We start from the raw sequence: 14,071 nt of genomic DNA on the forward strand, positions 1-14,071 counted from the left end.
CAAAAAGCTCTGAAGTAAATCATAGGCGAAGCTAAAGATACAGTCATCAACAACAGACAAAATCAACCAAAACACAGCATCCACTAACCTATGACTAAATATCAGGTTGAAAACTCAGATCTGCATCAAACAGACACCATCTAATGCATAGGTAGCGCTTATTCCTCGGCCTTGAGAGCAAAACCCCCAAGCCGTTACTTATTCATCAGCCTTGAAAGCAAAACCCACAAGCCGATACTCATCCTCCTCGACTCGAAAGCCATGATAAATTTCACATCCACAACCCAAAGGTTTGGACTAGTAATATCGGGCAGCAACCAGGCGCAACAAAGCAGGAGGAAAAAACCTTATTACAAGCATAAATAAAACCATACAGGGAAATAAAGGGAACAATAAAACTAATGCAGGAAAAGAAATTACAACAAATAAAACCAAATACAGGGGAACTCAAAGGAAATACAAAACAGAAAAACAACAAAACAGGAAAATAAATGCGAAAAAACACTCAAAGCGGGTCACGGCAGTTGGAGGAGGCCGATCGCGAGCTGGCCGGAAACCGCCGCGGAAGGTGGCACAAAAAGCTTGGAGCGGGAAGGGCTCGTGAAAAGACCTAAAACAAAAAACGGGAAGCAAGGAAGGGAGGAGGGATGTAGGCAACGGGCATCCCTCCTCCCCTGAGGCGGCGGCGCTCTGAAGGGGGGCTTAGGGTTTCACAAGGCTTAGGGTTTCTCAAGAAAAGATGCAGGTATGGTTACCTAATATATAATCATAACATTAATGTTATGGAATAAATAAAGTATTGCCTCTAGCATTACTCTTCTTTAATAGTCTGAGTCTTAGTAGAATTCACATGCAATTTAGGCCAAATTTTTAAATCCACACGCAACCCTTGGACTTTAGCTCCAACTGTCAATGGGCTTTTACGTTGCACGCAATTGGACTAAAGCCCATAGAGTCGTAAATTGGGCCTACCCTCAAACTTCATCTTCTCATTGTTGGTTTAATTTGTGCCTAGCGTAAACAGCGTTATATTCTCGTTGTCGGCCAGAATCTTGGAGCAACGGATGCAAACGAAGGTAATGATGTTCATTACGGTGCTCATCAATCCGATATGAAACATAGGCTTGGCGAGCTCCAGGTGACCAAAGTGGCCTAGGCAGTCGGCCCGGTCATTTTCACAGCTCTTGCATGTCGTGTTCCACTCGATGGTGCCAAGCCGTGGGTTGCTTAGACCGCCTCTCTTCGGCATTCCCCCTTCCATCCTTTCACTGTGCAAAATTTGCACAACAGACATTTTCCTCTGCACACCAAAATTAAATAAAAAGAAACCCTAACTCTCTCTCAGAAAATATAAAGAAAATGATGATGAGATTACTATTTCTTCCAGCTTAGTATGCTAAACAAAATTCGTTTGACTGTAATGTTGTCCTTCTTCTCCTTCTCCCGTTCCGGGACTCAAATTTCCATGGCGTCCTTCCTCTTCTAATCAAAGACAGACTTCGAAAATTGTTTTGTAGGCAAAGCGTGAGAAGAGAAACAGAGAGATGGGAGAAAGAACAAGCACGCGCCAATTTTTCGAACACTAAAGTAATAAGAGAGTGACGTCATAAGAATATTGAATCCTGGGTTTTAATGGGTTGACGAAAATGCCTTCATCTTTGTTCTATTCACGAGAATACCATCCAGATTTGCTTGCCCCGACCAAGCCAGCACCTCAATTTTTTTTTTTTGAAATTATTTGTCTTTTTTCTTAAAGATTTTTTTTTTTTAAAAAAAAAAAAAAAATTATTAGAATATTTTTGTGTTATTGAAAACATCTATGGTTATTTTTGTCTTTTTTCTTGTCTTAGGAGGGACATTATAAATTTTTTGGTCGTTTAGGGGGACATTGTCTTAATTAAAAGTTTGGGAGAAATTGTCAATTAGACGGTAGTTTGAGGGGGTACGTGGACCATTCCCTTTTTTATATTTTTACTTATAAATTTAAATTTTCTTTTATTTTTAGAAATGTTAGAAACTACATTTTTATCTCATTTTTATTTCCTTATGCTGATCTGCCAATTATAATCTACCTTTGTTTAAAAAAAATGTTTGGTTTCCATTTTTTGATTATCACAAATAAATTGATAGTGTCGCACCAGCATACTGAAATTGGTGAGATAACCGTGTGTTTCTAGTATTTTACTCTTTTTCTTCTTGATTTTTATATTTTTTGTTATCAAATAGATCTTTGAGTTCACTTTTCATTAAATGTTTAATGGTGTTGCGATGTCATACCCAATTAAAAGATGACACATGTCCTCATTTAATAAAAAAATATAAAGAGAAATGCTACGGTTCCTCTTAGTATGTTCTCATGATCCTATATAGATGTTGTTTTCTAAAAAAAATTATGAGGGACTAGTGGAGTAAGTTTTTTCCTGCTTTTATAGAAAACAATATCCACGTAGGATTATAAAAACACCATAAGAAACCGTAGCATTAAAAGAGAAAACTTCACTTAACTCCATTGAACTTTCATTGCATTTGCAATCACCGCCGTAAACTTCAAAAACTCTTAATTTTGTGTATCAAGCTTTAAACTTTTGCAATGTCAAATCTGTTAAGATTTTATGTTAAATCCTAAAAGAGGCTTGAAAATTTCCAAAATACTACTATTTAAAAAAAGAAGAAGAAGTATTTAACTAAGGTAATTTTGTAAAATATAAATTTTACTGAGATATAAATGTCATTTCACCAATTTTTCATTTGATTTAACCCCAAACCCTAACAGAGTGTGACATTACAAATTTTTTAACGTTTGATGCATTAAATTGAATGATTATACAATTTCAAGAGGTGATTGCAAAAGTAATGAAAATTCAAGGGATTAAATGAAATTTCACCTAAAAAAAACCTGAGTTTTTTAATAAAAGTCTATACCTCAATAGACCAAAGGAGCATTTTTCCCTATTTTGTTTTTAGATATTGATCTTTGCTTTAATCCATCATAACCATATGTATTGAAAAGAGAAATATGCTTATTTGCATTATGGTGTCCATCTTGCGTACATTTCTACTGAGTTAACATACTTTATCTACCATTAAATAGTCTTCAAGAGGTAGTTCAATCGGCTGAGATCACGCTTAAATGAAGCAGAGGTCACTAGTTCGAATTCCCCTCCCTCTCTTGTGCGAACATGTCAAAAAAAAAAAAAAAATCTACCATTAAATAAAAAAAATTAATGGTGGATGAAGCATGGTAACTAAAAAAAAGTAATGGATTTTCCCATCCATCTCAATCAGGTTGTTGCCCGGCCATTTCTAAACTCCTCATAATTACGAAATTTTCCCACTTCTGGTGCATATATGTTTTGAGACCAGCACATAATATCCTTCATTATTGATATATGAAATGAATTTTTTCCCATGTGTATCCGATGCGTTAAAACAGAAACAAATTATAAAAAGAAATGCATTTATATTGTAAAACAATGACTAAAGTACAATGATGTCAATTAAAAAATCAATGTCAAAATTGTTCGAATGGTTCATCTCTAAGAAAGATGGAAGCACCAAAAGAGATTGTTATACTCCAAAAAGTATGTTGCCCCATTGTAGAGTATTTCTCTGGTTTGCTCATTCAGTTGTGGTCATCATTTGTCTGTCTAGAAAGAGAACTTGAAAGCACCCACCTTAGAATCCGTTACTGAATCCCAGAAGGAAAGTTTCTTCTGTTGTGCCTTTTTCTCCTCTGCTTTCTGCACCAACTCGTCTATAGTTCCAGGGCGAGAAGTTTCAATGGCATTCTTAAACTTGTCATACAAATTCACACGGTCTCTTGTTCCAGATACCAGAGTGTGCGCATTTGGCCTTTTAAGAAAATCCATAACATTCAACAAATTTCTCCTGCAACATAATAATTTTATTTGTTAAATCATCACTTATTTTAAAAGTTTAAACTACTAAAAAATAGTATATTTAATTATTTAATTAATAGATTAACACTCTCATTCACGTGTGATCTCAAATTCTCCTTTAATAAGTGAAATATTTAATTGAAATGGGAGCTAAACTATGGAGTCAGGGTTTGAACTTAAGACCTTTGGCTTTTAACCATATTAAATCATTGTAGTTTTCATCCAAGAACACTGGATGTTACAGAATAGGCATTCATAATAAAGCCATATGGAAAAGTATACTACTTATTTTGAAATAACTAAGAGTAAATGTCATTAAATACGTTTTTTTTTTTCCTGCGAAAATGGCTCAAATAAATTTTACGGTGGTGAAGCCAAGTTTCAAAGGTAGTAGTAAAGATATGGCTGCTTCAAAAAAAAAAAAAAAAAAAGTAGTAAAGATATGGTCGTTGCTGCATTTTGAAATAATTAGAAAAGATTTACATGGACATTAAGATAAAATTACTTCTTATTTTCTTTTCTGTTTGCGTAGTATATGTAGCTAGTTAAATATGCAATTTCTTTCAACAGATGAAACAAAATCAAGAAGAAAAAGCAGTATATGTAATTGTGGTGGGCTTAGGGTTACAAGGATTTGTGAGTTTGGAGCCTAGGATTTTAGATGAAAGGGCAAGTGTTTGTAGATTGAACTATGGGTTGAATAGAATGGATTTTGATTGATAAACTTTTTTTTTGTTATAAGGCTGACCTAGAAAGAAACGGAAAACTAAGAAAACAACTAGCTAGATTTATCTGGTAGCAGTAAAGATTGCACTTAGAGGGATGTATAGAGGACCGATTTGCAGTCTAAAGGTTCAAAAAATTTAAGGTTTTTAAGGTTTTAAAGGGTATAGAAGGAGGACTCTGGTTGGAACTCTTTTTTTTTTTTTTTGTTAAGTGAAGGCATTGGTGGGCAAGCAAAATGTTGGAACTTCTACTTTGACTAATAAAGAACCTCTTAATGAGACTAGACCAAAGGCACACATACAAGTCCATAAACTTAATAAGACTCACTTATTAATAAAATTAAAACCTAAAGCCCACAGCGAGAAATCACAGAATTATAAAAAATAAAAATAAAAAATCTAGAATGTAGACAAAACACATAAAATAGATAAAATATTATTCACCTAATTAACTACCATCGACACTATATCTTGGATAAAAAGGGCTTTTTGCTTGATTTTCCTTGGTTGTAGGTTTCCAAAGGATTAGGTCTGAATATGCTATAGTGGCAGCATGATAATATCCCTAAGGCACTAATGATCAAGCGTAGAGCCTAGCTGATGTAAAATTAAGGCCTAATCTCTGCCCATTTTTTCAATGCCATATTTTAATCCATAAGTATCATAAAATGAGAATTTGCACCTTATGTTACCACATGGGTTTGGATGAATACCAGGAAATCATGCTAGGGGAAACTGGTCATTGATCACTCCACTCCAAGCCAAATTCAACTTCACTTCCCCCTTGGTTGCCCCTTTTACGAAGGGGTGATTATGTAACATGTGCAAAATGTCCACTCAAATGTTTCTGTTTGTACCATCAACTTGATAAATGAATTTCAAGACAAAAAAGGACTTTCATTTTAAAAGGTTGTTCAAAAGGATCTACTAGATTTGAGGTGGGTAACAGTTCCAAGAATAGATTTTGGTATGGTGTGTGGTGTGGGGATTAGACCCTTAAGGTAGCTTTTTCGGAGTTATTTAGTATTGCTTGCTTAAGAATGCTTTCATGGCAGATCATTTATAGCTTTCTAATAACCCTTATCAGTGGAACGTTAATTCTATTAGAGTAGCATAAGGTTGGGAGGTGAATTTTGGAATGATGTGTGGTGTGGGGATTAGATTCTTAAGGTAGCTTTTCCAGAGTTATTTTAGTATTGCTTGCTTAAGAATGCTTTCATGACAGATCATTTATAGCTTTCTAATAACCCTTATCAGTGGAACGTTAATTCTATTAGAGTAGCATAAGGTTGGGAGATGAATTTCTTTACTTTGTTCTTCAATCTGTTGTATTCCACCATATTGAGACCGAGTGGCAATGACAAGCTTTGTTAGGCTCTTTCCAAGAGAGGTTGTTTGATGTCATATCGTTCTATAATATCTTATTTTCCCATGATAGTACTCGTTTTCCTTAGAGGAGTATTTGGATGAATAAGGATCTCTTGAGAGTGGCTTTCTTTGCTTGGTTGGCTGCTTTAGGGAAGATCTTCACTATGGATAACTCAAGGAAGCAACATATCATAATAGTAGATTGGTGTTTCACGTGCAAGAAGAGTGGAGAAACCGTTGATAATTTTGTATCCCATTGTGAGATAGCTAATGCTTTATGGAGCACTATTTTCGGTCTTCTTGGGTTAGAGTGGGTCATGTATCAACGAGTAGCAAATCTCTTCACTTGTTAGAGAGGGAAAATTGGTAGTCTCAAAGTTTAACAGTGTGGAAGAAGACTCTATCTTGCTTAATGTCGTGTATTCGGAGAGAAAAAATGATAGAAGTTTTGAAGATCATAAGAGGATGGTGATGGAATTAAAGGCTTTTTTCTTAAAAACCCTTTATCATTGGATAGTTGCCTGTGATTGTTTTCATATTTCTAGTTTTCAAGATTTTCTTGATTTTTTCTTTCTCTAACTAGGTGTTTTTCTTGTAGCCCTTTTTCGTTTTAACAAAATTTCAATTACTTATAAAGAAAAAAGGATCTACTATTCCATAATTCCATCAACTATTCTACTTTTTCCCAGGCGCTTGGGTTCAGATATGGACATTATAATGTTAGATAAAAAAATGTTTGGGATGGTTGTTCAACTAGAAACAAGACCACTTAGCAGACTCTTGATGTGAACAGACAAGAAACATCTTTGTTTCCTTGATACCATGAGTTGACACCAACAAATTCCTCACCACCCTATCATATTCATTTAGACCTGTAAAGCATTCCTACTTTCTGTCACTTGTTAGACCCATATGTACAACAACAGCATTACATGCCAATGCTTAAGAAATTACCCAATTATGAGGCAAATTGACTATAAGTTGCTGTGGCTCTTGAACAAACAGTCACAAGAAGCATTTTAAGTTATCAATTTTGGCAAGCAAACTATTGTGAAGTCAATCTTAAATGAGGTACTGAAGGCCACTTGTTAATGATGTAGAAACATAGTTCACTACATTTAACTATTAATAATGGCATTCTCCGCAAACAATGAATGAAATTTTAAACCATGAAACAAATAAATGTTACAAGGACCATACCTGCTAGCATAATTCTGTGTAATGGCAATGGATTCCTCCAGGTTGATCACCAAATGCCACCATCCATTAGGCACAAAGATCACCTCTCCAGCCTTACAGATGCACTCAATAGGTTTCTTTTTCCAAGTTTTAGTTGTTATATAGAAGTTCATGAACCACTCAATGATTGAAACAGGACAAGCCACCTCTGCACCATCCGGGCTTGGATGCACCCCTGGGGGAATTAGATCAGGAGGAAACAAGACCCACTTCTTGGACCCCTTGATCACTGCATTCCAGGCTGACGTCGAGTTAGGATCAATGTGGAATGATGAACCAGACCCAGCCGGTCCAATTATAATCCACCTATAATCTGGTCTCTCATGGCCCAAAACACTAAACAAATCCTCCTGAAAGTACACTGGAACTTCATATTCCAAACCCAACTTTGGAACTTTTTCAGCAAATTTTGGGTCAAACAAATACAATGGCCTTTCCTCCCGAGCCTGATCTGAGTACCTAAAGTACTCCTCAAGCTTCATCTCCACCGGCCCAACCGAAAACTTAACATCACCACACAACTGAACCAAATAGTCTCTATCCCATTTTTCGTATGCAACCCAATTATCCATACACCCTTCCAACAACACCGGCTTATTCGGTTCCTCAAAGTTCAACACGAATTCCTCAACTGAAATGCCCTTCCTTCGTATTATATTATCCCTTTCAAGCCACTCGGGTTTCATTTCAAGATTAGCACAGAGCCAACTCTGAAAAAGATAATCAGAATAAAAATCCCTCACTCTCAAACCCGAAACACCAATACTGGAAACATCGAAGGAAGGGCAATAAGCAGCAATATAAGTAGATTTCCAAGACCCATTATACAAAAACCCATTATTTAGACTTTCCAGTACAAGGTTCCTCCAGAGTGGTTCATGGTTAGTGAAAACATATAAAGATTTGCTAACAGTGGCCAAGACCCCTAAATGGGTCGCACCCAGAAGCCCAAGAATATCGAGAACGAGCTCATCAGTAAGGGTTTGGAGGTTACCTAAGCCAGTATTTCTGGAGTTGACGGAACCTGGATAGAGATAGAGATTGCCCAGTGGTTGAACCCCATGAGTGTGTGAAGGAGCAGCCGAGGTCTTCAGGCTGAAACCTCCTTCAGTATCTTCTTCTTCTTCTTCTTCTTCATACTCCTCTTCATACCGAGATTCTTGTTTTTTGGAAATGGAGTTTCGTGTTTTGGAAACAGTTCTGTTTGTGGTCTTGTTTCTGGATTTGCTTTTGTTCTTCTTTCTCTTTATGGTTTGAGACAGCTTGCTCCTGCACCCGAGCATTGTTACACACTTACACGACGCTTTGTGCAGCGTAGAAGCGGAGGGTTTAATCGTAGAGCATCATATGACAGAAATAAGGCGTTTCGTTAAGCGTTTCGAGGTAAGATTCGTTTCATAATATTCACCGTCTTTTTTTTTTTTTTTTGGTAACCTCAAAAAAAAGGCCCAGATTGAACAAGACGGGCTTAAGATAGCTGTTAAGACGTAGACCCACTAATCAGCCCGGTCAAAAACGCCCAAGAAACGTAGAGCTATGGTTGTGGGTAAATGTGCGTTTGATATTGCGATTTTATAAGAATAATTTGCATTTTTAAAATCACAAAACGTAAAGTGGTTTTTATTTATTTATTTATTTTTAACTCCCCAAAATTTTGAACTCTAGTTGGGCTTGTTCCCTGGGCAGGCTTCAAGCACCTACTCCCCGAGCCTGCCCAAATGAGTGTGGGCTCTATCAGGCTTAGGTGGAGCACCCAGCCATGTTCGGGTCGACCAACACTGAAAAAATAAGCAAAGAAGGATTTGATTTAGATGCTCTAAAAAAACTTACAGATATCTCCTGTAATTTTTCAATGTTCTAAATTTAATTTCAAAATGAATCCTGTATATATTGATCAGCTGAATGAAGCTTTCTAGATCCTTTATCCTTTTTTTTTTTAGATCCTTTATCCTTGGACACAAAGTATATTAATGTTTTTCCTTCTTTGGTCACACTTTTGGTTCTTCTATATGCGTTAGATCACTTATTTTTTTGGAAGGACGAGGAACCCCTTTCTTAGTGTACCATTTATGTCAATGTCGGGCATACCTTGGATCTATGCAAAGCATCTCCTCCACACGGATTGAGTAAGACTCATTTTCTCCAAATTAGGTAAGACTCTGACTTTGCCCGTAGATACAACCCATAAAAATTGTTTGCACTCAAAGAGATTCAAACCTTAAACTGAGTAAGACCACTATGCACAAAACTATTGTGGTTTTTTTTTTTTTTTTTTTAGGGAAAGGACTAAGTTTCACCTCCTTTACCTTCTACTCTAGCAAAGTGTTGTTGAAGCTAAATAATAGTAGTGACAACTGACAACTGACAATAACACTATGTCCCACCATCCACTGGGGGAGATTTAGCTTTGGAGAGGAGCAAGCCATTTCGGTCATTAAGGCGTCCTTTTAAGCAAGGTTTAGAGTGAAGCCTGCAGTGAATGTCTTCATCATCTTCTTTAATAGATGATAAATAAATCAACTCATGCATGGTGGACAAAAGAAAAGAGGAAAAAAGCGGTCTTCCTTCGTCAATTTTCTGCCTACTCATACAAGTTTGTACTTTTTAGTCCTGCTAACCGAAGCTTCCTCACTCTTTCCAAGTTTTGGCCGGTTGAGAAGGAAAGCGCACACAATCAGACAAGAAATACTACAAGTGCAGATAGTAGCCAATTCTGTTTTATTTACTACTTTTTCCCAGTTGCTGGGAAGATGGACAAACATATAACGTTAAAAAGTTAGCGATCCGACAAGAGGCAATTCACACGCTAATTCGTTGGCGAAAGTCAACAAACAGTTGAGTTGTTACCAAACGGAGACGGCATCCTACATGCTCCTGAGGTTACCAACCATTTTCAGAACAATGGGAAAAGGAAGAAAATCAAAACCCTCGAATTGAAACATGCTTGAATAGTAGATTATGTGTTTGAATGCAAAAAGAATATATGCTGCATATTTCGAAGGGAAACCATACAGGAAGCTGTAATATACAGGAGAGGACCATCAAAAAGACGTGCACCTTGAGCTTAATTCCAACTATAGGAACAAGCGTGCAGATAACAAATCCATGTTTCACCAATCAACAAGCCGAAATACATTCAATCACAAGAAAATGATATAAAAGAACACCCCACAATTCAACCAATTTTGCAGCAACCACGAATCCAGGAAAAGAATGCAAAAATCTATGCGTAGTAGTGTCATCAAAATCCACTTGCTGTTCACAAACTTGAGAATAAACTCCCATTGGATATGGAAGTTTGAGAACTTGTTTACACCTGTGTGCTTGTAAGACATCTCCATGGCCTCGCGCGGGGGCCCTTGTCTAGGAGCATTAGCAAGCCCACGCTGCTGGCTGACAGCCCACACATGTACCTGCAAATACATTAAAAATGTGATAAAGAAGAGATTAGACACCTATTATCAGTCTAGACTTCAAATGCTGCCACCAAGTGGCCAAATTTCTCCAGGTTAAATAAAGTGGGTGGTTCCTAGGACATTGAATTTTTAACCATTCCATATAGCATATGCTTCCGTGCACACATATGCTTCTCTTTTGCTAAAAAGAATTGTTTTCTCCCTTCTTAGATTCCCCTTTTCTCTTTATCTTTTTCATGTTATTCTAAGATTCTAACAAGTTCTTTCTTGGGCATAGAAGCCTCCTCTGTGTTATGCAAGTAATTTTGGCAAGAGAACAATGCAGAGCCTCTTAAGACACAGCGGGTATGGGTCGCATTCAAGCTAATGGATCTATTGTTCAGTGCTACGAATTTGTGGTAAAAGGTCTTGGAGATTTCTGAAGACCCTTTTTGTCCTTTGAATTTGGATTTTTCCTCTGAATTAATTTTAAGTGCAACTATGTGACATATACCTTGCACAGAGAGGAGGTTACAGCAAAATTTTCATAGAATTGAATAGAATACATTAATTATCGCAGAAAATATAGGAACAATGTCATCAATTAAACAAAATAGTACTTACTTGCTTCGGCGAGCTTTTTTCTTCCAGAAAACGAATGAGGCAACCCACTGAACTCGAAACAACAAAATAAAACAAAATATAAGTGCTAAAGCTAAAAGGGACATGCTGCAGAATGTCTACGTTAATGATAAATAAAAAATAACTCAGCAGCTTCAACATCAACTGCTGTGTTCATTTATCATGCTTCCAACTATAAAACAGTAAACCTATCATGATGAGTTTCAGATGCAAATCAAATATAAAAAGGTATTCAAGTTATGAATGGAATGGTAGGCTTGTTCAGAAAAGTCACAGGAAATGCCATGGTAATTCAGTTTTTAAGATATAAAACCCTGCAGTGTTTATACTGCAGCACAGATTAAGTATAAGGGTCGAACAAACAGAAAGGAAAAAGAAGGAAAAATGAAACAAGAGCTACATTGTCTCGATTGCAAAAGATATATATAACACATTAAAATACATCATTTCTTTATACTAAAAGTGCTTATTACTATTAGTTTTAAAACTTCATAATTTAGTTCAATTGGCAATCTTTAAAAATTTTAATTATTTTTCCACATTGCATTCGAGTTCACATAAAGTTGTAAGCTCCTGATCTCCAGCCGCTGAAAGATATCGATTAAAAGATGGGAAATGCAACATATGATCCACACCATGATTTACGATAATGATAAAACCAGTGGTATTTTGTGGCTTGAAAAACAATTCAACTAAACAAAAATATAGTTCTGAAAAAATATCACCAAAACAATGATGCATGGATGAACCAAAGAGACCAGAAACAAGCACGATGCAAACTACTAGTAGAATAGTGTTATGTTCACATTGGTCAATACCAAAGGTATCCAGAATTACCTTAAAAACTGACATGAAGGAAAAGCTTCCAAGAAGAGATGGCTTCTTCACAGTCACTCGTCTTTCTGGTGACATGTCCTTGCACAAATGTTGAGCTATTTCTTTCAGTAATGCCATTTGAGCTTTATCTGTACGCATTGAAATAAGTGCCTGCCTCATTGATTCTCTGTCTGCCTCAAGTGCCTGAAGCCTCATGTAGAGCTTCTTAATGTCTGGATCTGTATAATCAGCCTGATTAATGTCGGTAAAACCATTATTTGGTACTCCACTATGGACAGAGTCAATGGTATAAACTCTGTCACTCATGTCATCTGCAATGTCAGATGCATTATCCAACTTTTTCAAATTCGAGTAATCCTCAGTGTGTGAAACATACTCCGTCTTTTTGAAACTGCCAATGGGCCTAGGAGGTTCTGTGGAAAAATCTGGAGCAGTTTCTTTGACCAACCCCGCGAATGGACTTGAATCATTGGAAAACCTCCTAGAGTGTCTTGACCGCCTAGGAGAGTTACCAACTACCACCTTTTCTAGACTGTTCTTCGAACCCGAAAAACTCCCATCCAGCTGACTGTTGCTGGGACTTCTTTCCATCTGGTAGATCCTATTTTCTAAATTCTTCAAATGGTCCCTAGCACGAGGGGTCTCACCAAATGCATATTTCTCATCTTCAACATAATTATCATCTTCCAAAGGACCTTGGGTTTCGTTTGCATTGCATTTCAAAGATGGGTAGTCATACATGGGGAGTTCAATTTGTGCATCAAACTCCGCCATGCTTGGGTTATGGCTAAACCCACCATTCTCACCCTCCGCCTCGGCCTCTGTGAGCCCATAACTCATCATCCTATGCTTATAAGCATGTATCTCACAATTAAGTGACTGAAGGGCTTGCTCTCTCTTATACAACAAATCTTCCAACGCCAAAAGCTCCTGTTGGTCATGTGCCATCTTCTCCTCTGCAAAGCGCTTGAATTGCCGGGCCTCCATTTGAATCTCTGCCTTCTCCCTCTGCAACCTCAAAATCATTGACATGGCCTCATTGGCAGCTGACGATGCAGCACTTCTTTCCTCGTCCAATTCAGTATACAAATCCTGCATTGATTGCTGTTGGCGACTAACCATCTCACGCAGTGCAGCACATTCATTCTCAATTTGGACACGAGCATTTGAAAGGAAATTGAACCCCGGTACAGAGAACCGGTTACCCTCCTCAATCTCATCATACTTCCGTTTTACAGACCGAAGCCAAGTCTCCGAAGAACTACTGATCAATGAACAGCTACACCCGCAATTAGAGCATTTGACCAAATCTCTCGAAGATGGAAATTCTTTCGAATCCATAAACCAATTCGCATTCAACCTTAAAGAAATCCCAAATCAAATCCAACGATTTGATCCGACTATAAGAAGACAAAAGAATCTAATATTTGAGCTCTCAAATCCTCCCCCTTGAACATTAATCGTCCAACAACAATTCCTCCCTCTCCTTCACTCCAGCCACCAACAATTGATCCTCTCGAACAACAAAATCACACGCAATACTCCTAAACAAAACAATATGAAACCCTAAGAATTGAAGAATTCCAAAGTCTCTGCCTGCTTTGACCGAAAACATATATTGGAGAGAGAGAGAGAGAGAGAGAGAGAGTTTTCCCGGGAAAAGTATTGTTGTATTTCAAGGAATACAAGATAAAAAAAGGTTTTTTTTTTTTTTTTTTTAACGAAAGTAATCAACGAGGCACGTTATATTTCTTCTGAACTGCAGGAAAAATCAAAATAATGAAAATCGGGCTTTCCATAGAAAGCCACTTGGACGAAAAAATTTCCACAAACAACTTACCAATTGAAATAAACAGAGCCCAACAAAGGTACAGAGAAAGAATTACCTTGAAAGAACTCGGAAAACCAAGGGCCAGAGGAGTTTCTTTCGTCCTCGTCGTCGAGAGCTGAAAATGGAGGTGAAAAT

At 37.1% G+C, this 14,071-nt stretch overlaps 2 protein-coding genes across 4 annotated transcripts; both read right to left on the reverse strand.

Annotated features, from left to right (window-relative positions):
- Nucleotides 1–3,440: 3,440 nt before the first annotated feature.
- On the reverse strand, nucleotides 3,441–8,543 carry LOC132191250 (transferring glycosyl group transferase). The gene is made up of 2 exons (XM_059606190.2): nucleotides 7,193–8,543; nucleotides 3,441–3,888 (listed from the first exon to the last, which is right to left on the reverse strand). The coding sequence occupies exons 1-2, from the start codon at nucleotides 8,512–8,514 to the stop codon at nucleotides 3,648–3,650; spliced, it is 1,563 nt and encodes a 520-aa protein (XP_059462173.1). The 5' UTR covers nucleotides 8,515–8,543; the 3' UTR covers nucleotides 3,441–3,647.
- Nucleotides 8,544–10,159: 1,616 nt separating this feature from the next.
- LOC132192104 (myosin-binding protein 7) lies at nucleotides 10,160–14,071 on the reverse strand (the record flags this gene model as incomplete). 3 transcript variants are annotated; one of them, XM_059607320.2, is given in 4 exon segments in its annotated part: nucleotides 10,160–10,644; nucleotides 11,251–11,297; nucleotides 12,106–13,649; nucleotides 13,992–14,071. In XM_059607320.2, coding segments are annotated over 3 exon segments (1,491 nt in total). In that variant the 3' UTR covers nucleotides 10,160–10,541.

This window comes from Corylus avellana, chromosome 10 (assembly GCF_965113065.1).
Source record: "Corylus avellana chromosome 10, dhCorAvel1.hap1.2, whole genome shotgun sequence".
In the NCBI taxonomy this organism is placed as follows: domain Eukaryota; kingdom Viridiplantae; phylum Streptophyta; class Magnoliopsida; order Fagales; family Betulaceae; genus Corylus; species Corylus avellana.

Bases quoted from the DNA above. Each gene is read 5' to 3' on its own strand.
- LOC132191250 (XM_059606190.2), bottom strand. From the start codon at position 8,514: ATGCTCGGGTGCAGGAGCAAGCTGTCTCAAACCATAAAGAGAAAGAAG. The intron at 3,889-7,192 runs GTATGGTCCTTG...ATTATGTTGCAG, and splicing joins ACACAGAATTATGCTAGCAG to GAGAAATTTGTTGAATGTTA.